The 20978-nt window shown below is 40.7% G+C and overlaps 1 protein-coding gene across 1 annotated transcript in view; it reads left to right on the top strand.

The window, feature by feature from the left end:
- itga3b (integrin, alpha 3b) overlaps window positions 1-20978 on the top strand; it is a 157697-nt gene that overhangs the window by 93170 nt on the left and 43549 nt on the right. The window contains exons 3-6 of the mRNA XM_060939557.1: window positions 14599-14681; window positions 19636-19885; window positions 19975-20073; window positions 20159-20363. Coding sequence (XP_060795540.1) covers window positions 14599-14681; window positions 19636-19885; window positions 19975-20073; window positions 20159-20363 — 637 coding nt within the window. The remainder of the gene's footprint in view (window positions 1-14598; window positions 14682-19635; window positions 19886-19974; window positions 20074-20158; window positions 20364-20978) is intronic.

Raw genomic sequence — 20978 nt, 5'->3', positions numbered from 1 at the left:
ATGACCTGGCGACTTGTCCAGGGTGTACCCCGCCTTTCGCCCGTAGTCAGCTGGGATAGGCTCCAGCTTGCCTGCGACCCTGTAGAAGGATAAAGCGGCTAGAGATAATGAGATGAGATGAGATATTTAGAGCCTGTGGGCTACAAAAATAGTCATTAAAGTAGCCGGCTGGACTTAATTGTGTAGTCGGCTGTATGGCCAGCACCCGGCGCTTGTGGAAAGCCCTGTAGCTAGCTAACATTTGAGAGATGTTACTTAGCCTTAGCTTGCTAACATGTGAGAGATGTAGCTAACATTTGAGAGCTGTTGGTTAACCTTAGTTAGCTAACATTTGAGAGCTGTAACTAACATTTGAGAGCTGTTACTTAGCCTTAGCTAGCTAACATTTGAGAGATGTAGCTAACATTTGAGAGCTGTTACTTAACCTTAGCTAACTAACATTTCAGAGCTGTTGGTTAACCTTAGCTAGCTAATATTTGAGAGCTGTCACTTAGCCTTAGCTAGCTAACATTTGAGAGCTGTTACTTAGCCTTAGCTAGCTAACATGTGAGAGATGTAGCTAACATTTGAGAGCTGTTACTTAACCTTAGCTAACTAACATTTGAGAGCTGTTGGTTAACCTTAGCTAGCTAACATTTGAGAGCTGTAACTAACATTTGAGAGCTGTTACTTAACCTTAGCTAACTAACATTTGAGAGCTGTTGGTTAACCTTAGCTAGCTAACATTTGAGATCTGTAACTAACATTTGAGAGCTGTTACTTAGCCTTAGCTAGCTAACATTTGAGAGCTGTTACTTATGGTTAGCTAGCTAACATTTGAGAGGTGTTAGTTAACCTTAGCTAGCTAAGCCTTAGCTAGCTAACATTTGAGAGCTGTTACTTAGCCTTAGCTAGGTAACATTTGAGAGCTGTTACTTAACCTTAGCTAGCTAACATTTGAGAGCTGTAGCTAACCTTTGAGAGCTGTTACTTAGCCTTAGCTAGATAACATCTGAGAGCTGTTAGTTAGCCTTAGCTAGCTAACATTTGAGGGCTGTAGCTAACATTTGAGAGATGACGTTACTTAGCCTTAGTTAGCTAACATTTGAGAGCTGTAGCTAACATTTGAGAGATGTTACTTAGCCTTAGCTAGCTAACATTTGAGAGCTGTAGCTAACATTTGAGAGAAGTTACTTAGCCTTAGTTAGCTAACATTTGAGAGCTGTAGCTAACATTTGAGAGATGTTACTTAGCCTTAGCTAGCTAACACTTGAGAGATGCAGCTAACATTTGAGAGCTGTTGGTTAACCTTAGCTAGCTAACATTTGAGAGCTGTAACTAACATTTGAGAGCTGTTACTTAACCTTAGCTAGCTAACATTTGAGAGATGTAGCTAACATTTGAGAGCTGTTACTTAGCCTTAGCTTAGGGTGACCAGATTTCCCTAGTCTGAAACCGGGACACTTTTGCGCGCGACCATGCTCGCGCACGCACACCTTTTTTTTTACGTAAACGTGACACTCAGAGAGGTGCTCTTATCATTTTGTTGAAGCTCACATTTATCAACATCTCACATGAAATAAAACAAACAGGCATTTTGTTATCTAGTAACATAGTGGTATACAGATCAGTTAAATTATGGTCAGACAACAGATTTTGTAATGGCTGAGAATAGGCCAGGCTATGTCCATAGGCCAAATTTAAACTGATTTATTTCACCTGTTTGTGAGAACACCAAGAAGAATGCATATGCACATATAGGCTATATCTCTAAAATTGTATGCACTATAGCATGAACTTAAAAAGTAGATATGTGACCTCAATATAGCCTAGGTCAGAATCAACCTTACTAACCATTCCCCACAACTGAATGAATAAAGCAAGAAGATGTGTACAAAAGTGAACACTTTAATGGAAGGTGCAACAAGCTGTTCAACACAGCAATATGGCCAAACTGTCAGAATGGTATGTTAAACAGAAACAAAAAAGAGACAAGTGATTTGAGAATATACACTCAAACAAAACAGCACTAAAGGAGGAGAGGGGCGACAGCCCGAGGAAAGCCCCCACAGGAGCGCACATCATTTGCAACATAGGCTACCCAACTCAGTACAAGAACAAAGCACAGGAACAAAGCTAAGGCGACTGTCAATCCACCCACCCTAAAGGCCCGGTCCCACTGGCCGATGGACACAAAACGTATGCAAAAAGGACACAGCGGACGAGCAAAATTTCGGGGGTGGCACTATCCGTTTTCATCCGCTCCAGAAATGGACAAAATTGGCGAAAATTTGCGAAAACAGAACGGAAAAGAACGGACGTGGGTAGTATATAGCGGGGATGTTAAACGCATGTTCATAGGAAGCCTAGCGGATGAAAGTGGATGGAAGTGGATGACAGCTCCGAAGGGGTTACCGGTGATAACTGAGAAGCGGACGCATAGCAGAAAGAGTGGATGCATAGCGGATGAAGGGGATGCATCACGTACGCCTAACGGAAACAAAGGGGATGTTGCACGGATGTATATCAGATGCAGACCGTTCACTGCGCATGCGGGGGGTATGAATTGCGTCTGCTCCGCGGATATAAAGGGATGCAGCACGCACGCCGTCAGCATAAAGCGGAAAGACGTGCTGGTGGCTACATCGATACATCTCTACTACTAGATGATTTTCTCCCCCTTTTTATACAAAATATCGATTGTCCGCTAGGTGTCCTTCTACATACTCTAGACATACTCCAGACATCCTAAATATACGAGATACATTCCAGATATAAACGCTTTGTCCGTTTTGAATACTTTATATACGAGATGCATACGCTTACATCCTTTCTATTTCCGTGCTACTAACGATGAATAGACGTTTCATGTACCTTATCTTTCCTCCCTCTTTCCGTTTTCAGCTGCAGCGGATGTGAGTTGCGAGGATGCCCAGAGGATGCAGAGAGGATACAGCAGACGTTTAACGGATGATAACGGACATAGAACGTTTGTTGCTCGTATATGTCGCGGATTTACATCGTACACGGCGGAAAGTTCATCCGTTCTAAAAGTTTTGTGCAGCTCAAAACTTTTTTCGCGGATGAAATCACAGTGGACGGATGCTCGATGGATAGAGCGTATGAAGCACGTATGCAATGAGTACACAACGGATGCATAGCGTTTTCCAACGGATGGCAAAGATTTTTTTACGTTTTACATCCTCTTTGCATCCGTAAGTGCAGTGGGACCGGGCCTTAAACAAAATGCATGAGCCTACGTATATTTACTAGAAGAGTGATCCGTTTTAATGTGATCCTGTATATCGGCGTTACCACCGTGGGCTACGGAGGAGGAACACTTACAGTGTGTGCAGTAGGCTTCGTGCGCATTGTTCTGCGCCTCTCGGAGGAAGGGGTAGGTGCCCTGTAAATCTTTGGAAAAGGTACATTTTCTTTTCGGCATAATTGCTGCGGCATTACTGCTGCTGGCTGCTACACAAAGAACATTCGCGCCAGTTAATGTTTATTTTATTGTTGCATGGCAACACGTTCTGTTGTCTGGAATAATGTGGCTAAATAAACACCCATGCCACAGGGCCAGGGGGCAGTAACCAGGAAAGTTTGCAATTCCTGTCAATACATCAAAATAGTAAATGCAGACATTTCTCCGCTAATGATTCCCACGCTGCTCAGTCGCAAACGTTGTGAGTGGCGAAAACCGGGACATATCCGTGTCCCGACAGACATTTGTCGGGACTCGGGACACACAACCCCAAATCAGGACTGTTCCGGTAAAACCGGGACGTCTGGTCACCCTACCTTAGCTAGATAACATCTGAGAGCTGTTAGTTAGCCTTAGCTAGCTAACATTTGAGGGCTGTAGCTAACATTTGAGAGATGTTACTTAACCTTAGCTAGCTAACATTTGAGAGCTGTTACTTAGGCCCTGTCCACATGGCAACGGATTCAGGTGAATCCGATAAAATTGTTTATCGTTTCGGCCTGGTGTCCACACAGCACCGGTGTTTTGGGTGCCCCAAAACGAAATCTTTTGAGAACGGGTTCCAGAGTGGAAAGATCTGGCAACGGCGCCGTTGTGAAGTCGTCTGGATGAGTAGAACGGATTTGTTTACGATGACGTCACAACCACATGTGCTTCACGCCGGGTAGAAGTGTAACGAACTCGATGCGAGTTGTCAACAAATCCTATAACTTGGTTCATGAAACGCGCTTACAAAATATTTTCACTGTGAATATTTATTGTGTAATGGTGCAAAGTGAGAGAGAGAGAGAGAGAGAGAGAGAGAGAGTGAGAGAATAGCCCTTAGGGCAGAATCAATCCCGCCAGCAAAAATAGGGAAAAAAGGAGCGATCTCACCTCTTCAGATGTTGGTTTAAGTTCTACAATACATTCCTCAAAAAGAGTGTCGAAGAACAAATTAATCCATCAACGTGTAGCATTCAATTTATTCCGGACCATTAAAGACGCCACCTTCCGCGTAGAATCATACGTCATCCTCGCCGCCATATTGGATGGGTCAAAGCGGAGAATAAAGATGCCTCATTCATGTGCTGCGTTTAACTGTACCAACAGGTTTGCCGTCCAAACGAGATCACATGGGATTACCTTTCACAGATGAGACTGGAAAAATACTTTTCATTGTATTTGGTCATTATAACGTAATTTTACGAACAGATTTTTCTGACTGTGGCTAATATGAAGTCTCGCGCATAATAGTTTATGCGCATGCGTCCTTACTTCTTCTATTATTCTGGTGTCTCCGATGGGACCGTCTTACAGCGCCCCTAGAGGTGTGGCATGTGTATTGCATCGTTTTCAGCAAGCGTTGCATTGCCATATGTACCTGATATTTTACTGATCCGTTGCCCATGTGGACGCGATATTTTTTAATTTAAATCTCGTTGCCGTTGTCGTGTGGATGTAGCCTTAGCCTTAGCGAGCTAACATTTGAGAGCTGTAGCTAACATTTGAGAGATGTTACTTAGCCTTAGCGAGCTAACATTTGAGAGCTGTTACTTAGCTTTAGTGAGCTAACATTTGGGAGTTGTTAGTTAACCTTAGCTAGCTAACATTTGAGAGCTGTTACTTAGCTTTAGCGAGCTAACATTTGAGAGCTGTTTGTTAGGTTTAGCAAGCTAAGATTTGAGAGCTGTTACTCAGCCTTAGCTAATGTTTTCCTATATTCCTTGGTGAAAAGGTGATTAATTTACCATCTGTAACTAAAGTATGTGTATGTTGTCCTTTTGGATTCTTTCTTGTACTTATTTAACTGAAGAATTTGTCACACTTTTACTTGAATAAAGAGCTTTGGTCCTTTCACCACTTCTGCAAACCAAAACACTGACTCGATAGAAGTAAACTAGTTTTCCATATGACTAATAAAAGCATAAGAGTTCCCCAAACCCACTTCAGTATTTTTTTTCCTCAGTCTTTTTTTTTTTATTTAATAAAACGTTTCAACAAGTTTTGGCACACATGTGTCGGAGTGTCTCACCACAGATTATTATGTCCAAAAGACTAGTTCCCCTCGCCCTCACACAGATGAGCGGTGATCAGTTACACGCAAATACGGTACCTGCATGAATGTTGGAACAGAAATGAGTTGTACCAGGCGCACTACTCGTTGCACTTCTTTTAGAATTAAGAATCGTCCCATTTGGCATAAACAAGGGTGTGTTTGATTTCATTACACTACTATTTAATAACACCTGTTAGAAATGTCGTTTCACACCCTCTCTGAGATTTCACACCCAGCGATGCTGTGATAATTACACTCTTATTTGCTTTGGTATGTGTTGCCATTTTAATCAGTCACCACCACCTTTGTGGTCTGTGAAATGTCAATGTTAAATGCAGAAATCCTGAAATAACCGCCATACCACAGCACATGCCCTGCCCATGCCTGTGTCAGTTGTTTATGTTGAATGAAAAATAATCAGGGCGTATCTCTATGCAAACATTGTACCTTTTTTTTTCCGACAAGGCACAGAGCATTTATCTGATCTTTTTTCCTTGAATACACATGTGGCTTCATGCGAACTCTTTCTCTCATGTTCTCAAGAACTCATTAATGATATCAGATAAATCATATTATGTGTAAGTTATTTACACTGCCTGTGTGTGACTGATATCCTATTATTAGGAATTTGAAACATGTGGCAAGTGAAAATGCAAAGTCACAGCTATCGCACTATTGTTAAGTGTGAAAGGTAAAATGAACCGTAAAAACTGCCAAGTTGAAACAAATCTCACACAAATTAATTATAATTTTAAGATAATATTATTACACATTCAGTGAGCAAAATTATATAAATCCAAAAAGTTATATTTTGAACTGTGGACGATTTTGGCTTGTCACTATTCTACTAATAAATAAATGTTATTACTTCTACATCTAGTACTTTGTATGGCCTCCATGATTTTTAATGACGGCACCAAGTCTTCTAGGCATGGAATGAACAAGTTGGCGACATTTTGCAACATCAATCTTTTTCCATTCTTCAACAATGACCTTGTAATTTGTAATATTTGTATTTGTAATATTTTTAATATTTTGGTAAACTGAAGGTAATTTGTTACCAATGGTTCATGACAAGCAATTACACTGCTGAAAATAGAGGTGCACACACAACCATTATAAACAAGAAAAAAATAAATTGGGAGAAAAATGAAGCTGCCTATCTGGCATCTGAAGATGGAGACCACAGTTTTGACACTTTTTTTTTTTCTCATTTTTTTCCTTTGTTTTTTTAAACTAAGAGAAAGTACTGAAAATTAGGCATACATCACACCATTAAGCAAAAAAAACATTAAAAAAAGCTGCTACTGTTATTGCACTTTATAAACTATGGAGGTGCATACACGACCAATTGCTGTCATAATAATCAAAAGAAAAAAGTAATTTGGAGAAAACTGAAGCTTATCTGGCATCTGAAGAGGGTGACCACAGTTTGAAACCTCATCTCATCTCATTATGTCTAGCCGCTTTATCCTGTTCTACAGGGTCGCAGGCAAGCTGGAGCCCATCCCAGCTGACTACGGGCGAAAGGCGGGGTACACCCTGGACAAGTCGCCAGGTCATCACAGGGCTGACACATAGACACAGACAACCATTCACATTCACACCTACAGTCAATTTAGAGTCCAGTTTGAAACCTTTTTTTGAAAAATAAAATAGTACTGAAAATGAGGCGTACATCACACCATCAAGACAAAATATAAAACAAAAAAGAGCTGCTACCGTTATTGCACTTTATAAACTAAATCTTAACATTTAACATAGCACCAACAGATTTTCTTTTTGCACATTCAAGCCCCACTTCCCAGGGGCGCAGATAGGATTTTTGAACTGGGGGGGACTGAGCTGTCAGCAAATGATTCCATTTTGTGTAAATGCATATTTTATTTATATATATATATATATATATATATATAAAATATGTGTGTGTGTGTGTGTGTGTGTGTGTGTGTACTGAAGCTTCAATATACATTCGAATTGTGAGTTTTCTAACTGAATGAACATTGGTAGACAAAGGCCTACCTGGTCAACATTGCTCGGTTTTTGAAAAAACACTAATTGTTTTTTGTTTTTTCATTGTTGACCCCACCAGGGATTGCCTGCAGGCCAGGAGGACAATGTTAACATCTTGAATCTCATAATTTCAGTTAACAGTTGCTGCTTACTAAAATAACATTATACATAAAAATAACAACATTAAAATATATTCACCTACAGCCTAGAATGCTGTTATTTTACATTTAGCCTACTTCAGGTAAGTCCAAATTCCTTCTTACTATTATCAGACTAGCTACTCAACATTACAAAACAAGTATTTGTCACATCTGGGAAAGGCAACAGGCATAGGATATTTACATCTTTTGGTTCTTGAAACAAACGCTGTGATTTTTTTTTCCCCTCTTCTCTGGCTTAATGTGGCAGAAAGATCACCAGCTCGGTCATTAGACAGTTGTTTATGATCACTATGGTTACCACGACAGGCAAAGTCCCCAGCTCCCCTTAGGACCCCGGGGTCGAGATGGTGCGTTACATTTACATCGGAAGTCGGAACTTGGAGCTCCGAACAACATAACCTCAGAACTGAGCGCTTCCCAGTTTAAAAACTGGGACATCATGGAACATGGAATTCGAAAAAAATGGACAGTTAATGAAATGAAACGAAAACCCCAACGTTTATGCTGGGAGATGCTGGATTTCAATGCTTTTCCGACTTCAAACTTCCAACTTACGAGTACAACTGAACGCACCATTAGTCGCAGCAGAAACACCGTTGCTATCAAATGGATGAGCTGTGCAGTGTTATTAACCGAGAATTACGTGGAAAATGAACACCTTGCTTTCCCAACTCTGCAAGGATCTGCTCCAGCCTACACCGATTCAAGAAGGGGAAAATGTGGATTGATCACAGACAAGGCTGCTGCTGCTGCTGCCATTTCAACTTTGTGCTGCAGTGTAAGTTAGTCTAACTAACGGAACATTAATCCTCACTTTTTCTACCCATGTGTAGCGCCTTACGTAGGGACGGTGGGTGGGAGGGACAGATGGGGGTCACTATAAATCTGGGGGGACATGTCCCCCCCCGTCCCCCGTGCTATCTGCGCCCTTGCCACTTCCCCATCCCCAATACACACTTTTACCCTTGACCTTTTTATTCTTCCCCTCTAACTTAAACCTCCTTTGAGGTCATCCTTGCACATAACCCCCGCCATCACTTGAAACTGTAAAACCCAGGCACGTCCTGACTTCGTTGCAGTCAGTGGGGTTAAAACACGTTTTTTTTCCTTTCTTTTTTTGTAACGAGTAACTAAACCGCTCTTTGAAAATGTATCGGAGTAAAAGTATGCAATTAAGTTAAAAAATATAGTGAAGTAAAAGTGAAAGTTCTCAAAAATTTGAAAACTCAAGTAAAGTACAAAATCTCCCAAAATGTACTTAAGTACAGTAGTGAAGTATTTTTACTTCGTTACTATACAACACTGCTACTGTTATATTTCAAGTAATTTTCTTTAGTGGAATATAATATTGTACAGGTAGGTGATGTCAACACTTGTCAAATAGAACTTTGTAATTTTTATGAACTATTTAATATTAATACATTTTATTTGGATCAATAATTCTGGTATTACCGATACAATGTAAATTAAGTTTATAGTTCAGTCATTCTCTTTAGTAGATAATTGTTTACTTGACTGGACATATAGTCCTTTTTAATTCAGTTGTTTTCTCTGGGATCTAAAATTTCTTTTTATTCAGTACCTGCTTATTTGATCCCTTTAACTTGATGCAGTGTGATAAATATACCTATTACAATAGGAGTGTATAATGTGGAATAAAAAAAATCAGTGCTTTGGATTATATATTGGAATTTTTTTCTCGTGTATAAGGGCTCATGGGTGTATGTAAGGGAAAAGTACAGATTTTGTAAGGGCATGGGTAACTAAAGTTGACATGTACAGTATGAATCTTGTTTGTAGATCGTCGACGTTGTGAAAGGGAAAAGGGATACGGTCGCCTTTTCTCTTTCAAATACTGCGTGGGCTGCAGTAACTAACCGGTTCAGTTATTATTACAACTATGCGAAGATCAAATACATTGAATTTTGGCTAAAGGTCCGGTATCAATAGCTCGTTCTTTGTCCTTTGTTCTCCTGTAGCACAGATGTAACGACGTCTCTTTCACGCGTGGAAACCCACCGCCAGAGAAAAGGAATTTCGATTCCGCCGCAGGTTTAAAGCACAGTCGTGACGTCACTGTATTTGGTATCCGGTATTATCTCTGTATCCAATACCATTACAGGGAGTCAGAAGAATGGGCGGAGATAGAACATGGCATCAAGTACAGGGATTGGTGTGTTCAATGCTGTACAGTGAAAGGGAGAAGATGGTTCATAAATGGTTACTATGGCTACGGCATGGCAATCCATCTCTACACATGAGTATATATTCACATTCAAGTGTGTTGTGCAGGGTTGGAAATTAACTTTTTTATCCACCTGCCATTGTAGCTGGTGGAGTCCAAAATCTACCAGCCACTCAATTTTTTATACCCCTGTTCCAAAGGAGGGGGGTATACTGGTTTACCTCTGTCTGTCCATCCGTCTGTATCTCCGTCCATCCAAAACACCCTTTTTCTCAGCAACCACTAACCATAGCCACTTGGCAACAAACTTCAGCTTGGCGTTCTATATCATGCATACCATTTTCAGGTCTGTCACACATCGACTTCCTGTTTACCGACTGAATGTATTTTTGAAACATATAGGATGGATTTACAAAATTTTCATAACATTTTTCTCAGCAACTACAAATCACAACTGCCTGATATTTGGTACCGAGCTTCAGCTTGGGGCTCTATACCGTGTATACCGTTTTCAGGTCTGTCGCATATCGACTTCCTGTTTACCGATTGAATGTATTTATGAAACATATAGCATGGATTTTGATGCTATTTCAGGAAGCAAAATGCTATTTCAAAATGACAGTTTACCAGGATGCTGTTTGAAATCCCTGGGGCGAACACTGTTCTTTACTTACTTGTTTCGGGGTTAATTATTTGTTGAAGTCAACATTCATAATAAGTGTCCTATTTCTTCGATGGCTTGCATTCTGATATAAGTGAGAGCAGAGGGATACGTAAGTGAGCAGTAGCTCACAGTTGATCTTGGGTTTTTTGTGTGTTTTTTTGTTTTTGTTTTTTTTACCAGCCACTTTCTTGTTTTAACTGAAAGTGTCAAGGTCAAGGACAAAGTCTTTTCATTTGTCATTTCAACCATATACAGTTGGTACAATACACAGTTAAAACAAAACTACGTTTCTCCAGGACCATGGTGCTACATTAAACATCACAGGACTACAGATCTGCATATAACAACATAAAGTGCAAGGTGGAACGAGTGCAACACTGCAGACAGTAAATGACAATAGACAGACAATAAACGACACAAACAACATAAAGTACAGACACAAGCAACACAAGGTGCAGAGTTGAGTGTGCATATTGAGGTAGTACAATGTGAAAGGGAATAAATAAGTAAATGTAAACCTTGTGTGTGCGAGAGACATTGTAAACATCGTAAGGCAATAGTGCATTATTGGCCACTGTGAAAAGATTGCAGTGTGAGTGGTGTGTTCAACAGTGGTGTGTAACTGCATGTGAACAATAATACAATATTCAAGTTACAATATTCAAGCTTAATTATAGGCCATTTTATTTCTGCAGTTAAATATTTAAACTTGACGAAAATGCTGACACTCTGTCTGTCTCCCTTTAATGCACGCACGCACACACACAAATGAAATTGATGGAAGTTGCATTTGAGGAGTTTGGCAGATTTAAAAAAACAAACAAACACAAACTATTCACAGGACTCTGTTGTTGGCTTTTCTCCACTTCTCGTTTAAAAGAAAATGTTTTACGACCTTTGCTTCTTTGGCCTTGGTCTTCTGGGAGGTTTTCTCCATAGACCTCTTAACCCCTACGATCAGTGGCGTGCACAGACATTTTGGGGGGCAAGTGCTCTGGGGGGAAAAAAGGGCACTTTTTTGCGCATGTGGAACACCTTATTATAAAAGTCTGAGATTTAACCCTCCTCTTGTGTTCATAATCATATCAAAGTTTTGGGTATTTTTCTGTAGTTCCATCTTTAAAAAGTCTGATAAAGTCTGAAAGTCTGATCTTCCTGTCACTGACTTGAGTCTCAAGACTGTTTATTCACAGATTTCCGTGAGATCATCTTAAAATTTGTAACGAAATATACACACTCAATGGGCTCAACGGAGCTCTCTTTTATTTGCATAACGGCGTGCATACTAGCATAACGTGATATTCTTAATCATGTTATAAAACAGGTCGGAATTGATGGAGAGTGGGGTTGCCTCAATGGTTTAGGCTACATTTAAAATGTTGTTCGGTTTGTTTCTCCATATGGAAAGGGAGCAAATAAGCTGGCAAAGGCTGCCATGTGCAGTTGTTTCTGTATGCGACGGGCTACTTCGCGACAAAATAATTACAGCTTGGGCTTAGAGGGCAAACAATACATTTTCACTCGATTCATGTGTTACCTGGCTGGTGGGGCAGGGGAAGAGCTGACTGACCGCCCGATGTGTTGTCTGCGCTACGACAAGGCCGTGGCTTCCAGGACGCTATGCTGCTGCAACCTCACATTGAATGCACTGCACGCTTGTTCACGTGACAGATCAAGAGAAACAGAGGTCCGGTGTGTGTGCGGAGGGGGCACACATCGGGACATTATTTTCACACATGCTTTTAATGCCGCGGCTTTTTTAAAAGATCATGTCGACATTGGCCTCAGTAAACTGTAAAAAAAAAAAAAAATTCAAAAGGGCACTTTTTTGGACAGAGGGCAGAGGGGCAGCTGCTTGAGCACCACCTCGTGTCTATCTGTGCACGCCACTGCCTACGATGTACAATTTTTGTTTGTTTTCTGCAACACTAGCTTAGGCTGCTTGACCTGAGGCAATTCTCTTTAACCATCAGATGGTAGTCAGCGTTCTATGCTCAAGCTTGCACTACTTAGTGTTCTGTGCTCAAGTTGCCACATTCAATCCGAGTCTTCTTGTTTCACTCGGACACTTTAACGAGGAGATTGTGCCCTCATTAAAGTGTCCGAGTGAAACAAGAAGACTCATGATTTAGTCTGCGTTGTGGAATGTCACAAATAGTTGTCTGTCTGTGAAGATTCTCAGTCATCCAGGTACATAGTAATCTGTGGTTGGTAGAAGAGAGCAACTGGACTTGCTTGAAGATTCTTGAAAACGTTTCGCCTCTCATCCAAAAGGCTTCCTCAGTTCTGCCTGACTAATAGGGAGTATCAGATATTTATCCTCTCATGGATCATCATAGAATCGGACTCAAAATTCTGATGGCTGCATTGTAGGTGGCTGATAAAAGATGTCTTAGACACCCACCTCTGTTCAGTGATGGCCGTTCCAGGTTGACAAAAATGACATCTTTTATCAGCCACCTACAATGCAGCCATCAGAATTCTGAGTCTGATTCTATGATGATCCATGAGAGGATAAATACCTGATACTCCCTATTAGTCAGGCAGAACTGAGGAAGCCTTTCGGATGAGAGGCGAAACGTTTTCAAGAATCTTCAAGCAAGTCCATTTGCTCTCTTCTACCAACCACAGGTCACAAATAGTTCTGTTACAATTGCATTATTTCTTTGTATATGCTACTTTTATTTACCCGCCACTATGATTGGTAGGTTGAGCAAATTCACCCGTCACTACACAAAATCACCTGCATTTGGCAGGTAGTGGGTGCTAATTTCCAACACTGGTGTTGTAGCTATGTGATTGGATGATGATGATGATTTAATTGACGAAGCTAAGTTATCTATCTCATCTCATCTCATTATCTCTAGCCGCTTCATCTTGTTCTACAGGGTCGCAGGAAAGCTGGAGCCTATCCCAGCTGACTACGGGTGAAAGGTGGGGTACACCCTGGACAAGTCGCCAGGTCATCACAGGGCTGACACATAGACACAGACAACCATTCACACTCACATTCACACCTACGGTCAATTTAGAGTCACCAGTTAACCTAACCTGCATGTCTTTGGACTGTGGGGGAAACCGGAGCACCCGGAGGAAACCCACGCGGACACGGGGAGAACATGCAAACTCCGCACAGAAAGGCCCTCGCCAGCCACGGGGCTCGAACCTGGACCTTCTTGCTGTGAGGTGACAGCGCTAACCACTACACCACCGTGCCGCCCTAAGTTATCTATGTATAATGCAAATGGATGATGAAGCATTACATCACTGGTTTAGACTACACTACTGTATGAAAGAAGACAGACATCATGTACCATTACATCACCCGTCAGGATTATAGTCTTATGAAAGGAGAAAGGCATTACTGGTTAACATAACCTTCATTAAGCAGAGAGCAGAATGTGCAAGCGAAGATAAATCTCAAGGATTTAACTAACCAAAACAAGTAGCAATCAGAACAGCCTGCCTGTTCCAGTTTCAAGCATGCCAAACATGTATTTCTATCATACATCTTGTCATGCTACCCAGAAACCTAAAAATAACCATGAAGCCAAAAAGTCCTCTGTTGTGAAGACTTTCCTGGATTGGAAAACGTACTGCTTTAATTCTGCATGTTACAAAGGGCTGGCACTGGAGACCATTTCCAAAAATGTTAACTAAACATCTTATAGAAAGCATCACCGTATCAAAAATTAAAAAAATATATATATATATTAAATAAATTATTTTATATGCAGCATGCTGTGTAAGATGTTACTAGAGAAATGATAACATGTTAGAACACTGTCGGAGCTGCTTTTGCAGAAAATTAATCAACACCTTCTGACCAATCAGAATCGAGAATTCAGTGACACTGCAGTGTACGGGTTTGATAACTAATTAATATAATAATATGAATAATTAGTATTCAATATCATTATATTTATGAGGAAGTCACAGGAATTCGCTTTTAATAATATTCCATGTGGACAGGTTAGGACTGTATACCTGTGTGTGTATGTATGTATATATGTATATATGATATCGTACATTTCTTCAATATGTTCTTTCTGGTTTGCTTTTTCTTGTGTGTAGCGGAGCCATCGGAGATTATAGAAGGCATGTGGCTTGGAGTGACTGTAGCCAGTCAAAGAGAGCATCCTGGTGGACGAGTATTGGTAAGGCAGATCATTAGAACACACCATGTACCTGTTTAATGCAGTGGAGGAACTTACAGTATGGCAACCTTTGTACCTGTAGTGCTTCAAGAGGGAGGAAGTAGATATGACAAACAAATATACACTCACCAGCCACTTTAATAGGAACTTGTTCTTGATTCGAAGATCCCTGTTCTTGGCTGCAGGAGTGGAACCCAATGTGGTCTTCTGCTGTTGCATGCTGAGATGCTTTTCTGTTTACCACGGTTGTAAAGAGTTGCTATGAGTTGCTGTATCCTTCCTGGCAGCTCAAACCAATCTGTCCATTTCCCCCTGACCTCTCTTCTCAACAAGGCGCTTGTTTCCACCCACAGAACTGTCACTCGTTCGATGTTTTTTGTTTTTCGCACCATTTTGTGTAAACTCTAGAGACTGTTGTGTGTGAAAACCCCAGGAGATCAGCAGTTTCTGAAATACTCAAACCAGTCCATCTGGCTCAAACCAGCACCCATGCTACAGTGAAAGTAAGTCACACTTTGAGATCACAATTTTTCCCATTCTGATGTCTGAAGTGGACATTAACTGAAGGTCTTGATTTGCATGATTTGATGCATTGTGCTGCTGTCGAGCGATCGGCTGATTGGAGAACTGCATAAAACAGCAACAGGTGTATGGATGTACCTAATAAAGTGGTCGTGAGTGTATATACCTGTATATGGACTGTTGCACAATCAGGGTCCACAATAATCCAAAAGTCAAAGCTCAGATTTTTGTGTTTCTTTGCTCCAAAAATGACCTTTGGAGATGGAAATTACCTGCAGAATTTCAGAATTTTCAAGTACTGTACTGTGCAGCGATGTTTGTCCATGATGGTAAACTGTAACAACAGCTGAAGTGGTGACCGCAATCCTTGTGGTTTTTCGGAGAGGGCACTTTGACAGACTCACGTTTCAACCACATGTGAAGCTCTGCTGCAAACGTGCCTCACATCTGTTTCTAGTCAGCAGAGTATTCTGCTTCAAAAGAGATTTTTTTTTCAAATCATTTACAGTCTCGTCATATGGTGAGTGATTTCCCGAGAGGACATTTTTGACGGACGAAGGATTCTGTCAGAGGCACACACACACACAGAAAAAATGCATCTTCCACTTAAATATCTTTCTATTGTGAATGAAAGGACTGTATACGTTCCAAAGTAAAACCTAGTTAGTGTTAAAAAAAAATGCAATTCAGAATTTAAGCAGTAAAATCTAAGCCTAATAATTAAAGTAGAATTAAATGAAATGAGCACAAGGTCAAAACTGAGCCTGCTTTTGACTCTTAGGGTGTTTTCACACCTGGTCCCCTTTAAAGGAACCAGACTCAGTCCTCTTTAAGTGGACCAAAAAGTGGACCAACAGAAAAAGAACTCAGTTATTTTTGTGTTCACACTGTGAATTTATTACAAAGAGGACTGGGTTCTCTTTCTGGTCCAGTTAAGCTTTGATGGGGCCTCAGTCCTCTTTCTGTTCACACCAGGTCCTCTAGAGCCCTCAGACCCCCAGTGCACGGAATTCTGGGTAATTTTCTCCTGAATCAAAATATCTGCTGCCATGCTTGCCCTGCTGTATTCTTTGATCAAAATAGTGCGGATTAAGGAAAATAAATGTATTTATTTATTTATTAAATTTATTTATCACTTTTTTATTGTGGCCGACTCATCAGTCAGTAAGTTCAGAGAACTGTAAAGCGGCTGTGGTAAGTTCCAAAAGGAAGTTGAGTTTCCCTGCTACAGTCACGTGACCAACTACGGCAAACGAAGAAGGTTAAACTACAGTGAAAAAGGTGAACTGAACCCGGTGCGCTTTTTGTTCACAATGCGCAGATTAGGCGAACCGTACCGTTGATTTTTATCGAACTGTACTGAGACCACCTCCTGAGGTGGTCTCAGTTCGGTTCGCTTTAAAGGGGTCTGGGTACGGTTGGAGTGTTTACATATGCGCAAAAAATTCTGAGTCATCGATCTGAGTTCGGTTAGATGGCTGAAAGGGACCAAGTGTGAAAACACCCTTACAAACAGATTTATTAGAACTTACAGCATAAGAGACATTAGTGCTGGAGGTGGGGTTGGTGTGTCTCTGTAAAATAAGGTATAAGAAACTTCAGCATATATACACTGGACCTAGTTGTAGGAGTTAGTTGGTGTTATTCAATAAAACAACTATGCTTTTGAAACAGTCCCTAAACTATCTTTTCTATAGTTGCTAAAAATAACTAAACTTTTGCGTGAGAGAAACTAGCTGCATCCTACCTAGACTATACCAGTATCTACTGTACAAATAATTCCTTTCTTTGTATTAAGGGATTTTTTTCAGGTGCATAAAGGTGTGACCGAGCCATTTATCTTCACTACAAGACTCTTTAATCACTGATACATGCCATGTTTCAACCTCGGCGATGATGTGATAATTTCTAAGTGATAATTGCATGGTTGCAAAATATTATTTAAAAAGGAGCAAGGTATTTCTTCAGTATGCCATTCTGGAATTTATCTAATGGCAGTTATTTTAATCTCACATTGAATTACAGGTCATTTTAATGTGACCTGGACATGTGTGACAAATAAAGGCTTCTTGGCTTAATCGCGCAAAAGTATATTTTTCATCACAAAGTATATTTCGAGTCATAACTTGAGTGATAAATTACAAAAGTGTATTACAGCCATTATAGGGCCTAGTTTAAAAAAAACTATATGGAGCCAAGAAAAAAATTATTTTCAAGATTAAAGTCGTAAATTTACGAGAAAAAAAAACTTAGGTATTCTCTGAGATTATAAAGTCATAAATTTGCAGGGGGAAAAAAACTCAGAAATTCTGAGATTCAAAAGTCAGAAATTTACTCGGGGGGGAAAAAAGCTCAGCTATTCTCTGAGATAACAATCACATACTTCCTGACTGCAGTGCATTCTGAGAAATGTCTTATCGCTTTATTCTTTGAAATTACATGAGCAAGGAGGAAAGATGACATTCCCTGTAACTCTTTGCTCAGCCGTAGCATTTATACTGTGATATTGATCCAACCTTGAAAAGTGAAGTGATCTGTTTCCTTGATGCTATTTTTCTGAGTTGTTTTCTTTTTTTCCTCATAAAATTTGTGACTTTTTAATCTCGGAATTTCTGAGGGTTTTTTTTTTCTTTCTCGCTCAAATTTATGACTTTATAACCTCAGAGAATATCCGAGTTTTTTTCTTGAAAGTTTATAGCTTTTTTTTTTACTGTCAGGGTGCAGGCACTTACGGATGCAAACTCAGAGGAGAGCGGGTGCGGCGGAAACTGTAAACAAAGCCAAATCGGGAAACTGGAGACGTAGACAGGGACGGGCAAAGGTCAGGCGATCAGCGAACAGAATATCAGAGATCAGGCACGAGAACAAAGTCAGAAATAAACATAAGCAGAGTTCAATAACGGGAAGTCAGGCAGATAGTCAAACAGCTCTGTAAAGTCAGGCACGGGGACACAGACCAATACTTCACAAAGTCAGAGCATGAGACCTGAGCTTATATAGGGAAGGTGATTGCCGGTAAATTAGAGAAAGGTGTTGAGGTTAGAATTCTGCTCACAAGTGGTGCTGTGGCTCTTGGGAAGTGTAGTCCGGAGCGGCCATGTTTGGAGGCTGCTCCAAACTCAGGTTTTCAGCGCTGTTACTGACATTTACCTACAATGGGTCTAATACGCCGTCATAAAAATAGAACTTCTAGAAATGTTTTATTTCAGAATATTTTGTTTTCAATTTCAGAATTTGTTCATATTTGTATATGTACGTCCATCTTTTACTTGAATGACAATGTGGATTCGTACTGGTGTAGAGTTTGTGTAAATCCTTCTGTAAATCCACTGGAATGTCTTTTGAACATATGTGTCAATGAAGGCAAAGGAGGTGAAAAAAATGACCTTTAGTATAAATATGGTTCAGGCTTGTAGTGCTCAAGTCCGACTCGTGCCCTAATTTTAAGGACTCGTGACTCGACTTGGACTTGAGCACTGGTGACTCGGACTCGTGCATTAACTGCATTCAGACTCGTAAATTGGAGACGAGGACTCTGACTTTTTCTTTATTTTTTGTAACATGCCGTAATAATTTGGCATAAGATATTTATATCTACATTCATTTTGTACTAATTTTGTGCAAGAGTGTCACACCTCCGCACCTTGGTGTGTGCATCAGATAGACTCTCGGGCGCACTCCAGACAGCGCACGCGCCAAGCGACTCTCGTGCGCGCGCCGTAAACAACTCGCACCTACACAGGATTAAGGCACAATCAGCGCGCGCCTTTTTACTTGCGAAGTATTGAGTTGCGTTGCTGACACATTACCGAGCCTTATTTCCTTGTTTGGTTTCCTAATCCCTGATTTCCTGTTTCTCATCTTTGACTCTGCCGAGTCTACGATAGCCTGTTTGTGTCTCACTCGACCTATCTCCTGTTTCACCGTTTTACGATTTTGCCTGCCATTCTGGATTGTTGACCCGTCTTTACTTGTATTAATAAACACACCTTCTGCACTTACATCCGTCTCCCAACCATCTCTGACAGAATACTTCACACTCCCTGACAAAGAGAAGCACATTCACCTGTTCATACGTCAAACTAATGTTAATGGCGCTGAAACAGACACCGTCAAATGTTGCGGTTGGAGTCTTGTTCTCGGACTCGACTCGGATCAATAGCGGACTCAACTCGAAATTTTCTTTAATGACTTGGACTTGACTCGGACTTGAGGTTTAGTGACTCGACTACAACACTGATATGGTCAATATTTCAGTTTAAAAAGTGACTGAGAAAAAGTACAGAACCATCAATTGAAATTCCAGTTTAATATCAGTGAATAACTAAATAAATAACAGCAAAGTACACAATAACTGTGTATTCGATATACATATTTTTGTATCTGTATCTTCATGTTAGTCGAGCGTCTGAAGAATAGTTTGTTCACGCAGGCATGTGGCCACCGCTATGTGAAAATAGTGCAGGGTGGAGGAGAGGAACAGCAGCGGATGGTGGGCAAATGCTTCGTCCGGGGTAACGACCTGAGCTTTGACCAAAACGACTTCTGGCAGGAGCACCAATATGAAGTGTGCAACCCCAACAACGACATAGAGTTGGAAGGCATGTGTAACATGGGAATTTCAGCAGGCATGACGGACAGCGACGTCTACATCGGCTGCACGGGGAGTTTTGAATGGCAGGGTGAGTGGCACAAATAACTACACCTGAGCCAGCAAAGCTAGTTAACATGACTGCTTGCAATCTGAGCAAGCTTCTCTTTCTTTTTCCAGGCAACGTGCACGTTACGTGGAGAGACACATCCCCAGACAACTCCTGGGATTACAGTGAAAAGGACTTTGGCTCTCTAAACAGGCGCAACAGCTACATGGGTATGTCCAAATTTTCTCCCTAGAACCGCGTTTGCCACTATTTCTGTGTTGTAATTACATGTATTTGGGTCATTTTGTTTTATAGGCTACTCTGTGACAGAAGACATGAAGCTGTTGAGCAGGAAAGAGTACACAGTGGTTACAGGGGCTCCGAGAAACGACTCCAGGGGTTCAGTGATGCTGGCAAAGAAAGGGCCATCAAAACTCGAGCCTGCGATTGTCATCCCGGGAGAGCAAGTGGGCTCTTACTTTGGGAGTAGTATAGCAGTAACGGATCTCAACAATGACGAGTAGGTCATTTTCCTTAATAGTACTAACACTACCTTTCCATCTACACTACCGTTCAAAAGTTTGGGGTCACCCAGACAATTTTGTGTTTTCCATAAAAAGTCACACTTTTATTTCCCACCATAAGCTGTAAAATGAATAGAAAATATAGTCAAGACATTTTTCTGGCCATTTTGAGCATTTAATCGACCCCACAAATGTGATGCTCCAGAAACTCAATCTGCTCAAAGGAAGGTCAGTTTTATAGCTTCTCTAAAGAGCTCAACTGTTTTCAGCTGTGCTAACATGATTGTACAAGGGTTTTCTAATCATCCATTAGCCTTCTGAGGCAATGAGCAAACACATTGTACCATTAGAACACTGGAGTGATAGTTGCTGGAAATGGGCCTCTATACACCTATGGAGATATTGCACCAAAAACCAGACATTTGCAGCTAGAATAGTCATTTACCACATTAGCAATGTATAGAGTGGATTTCTGATTAGTTTAAAGTGATCGTCATTGAAAAGAACAGTGCTTTTCTTTCAAAAATAAGGAAATTTCAAAGTGACCCCAAATTTTTGAACGGTAGTGTATATACTGTATCTGGTATCGATGTAGTACAAAAATGTGAATT

Source organism: Neoarius graeffei, chromosome 14 (genome assembly GCF_027579695.1).
Source record: "Neoarius graeffei isolate fNeoGra1 chromosome 14, fNeoGra1.pri, whole genome shotgun sequence".
Classification (NCBI taxonomy): Eukaryota; Metazoa; Chordata; class Actinopteri; order Siluriformes; family Ariidae; genus Neoarius; species Neoarius graeffei.
This window is presented reverse-complemented; position numbering and strand designations above follow the sequence as displayed.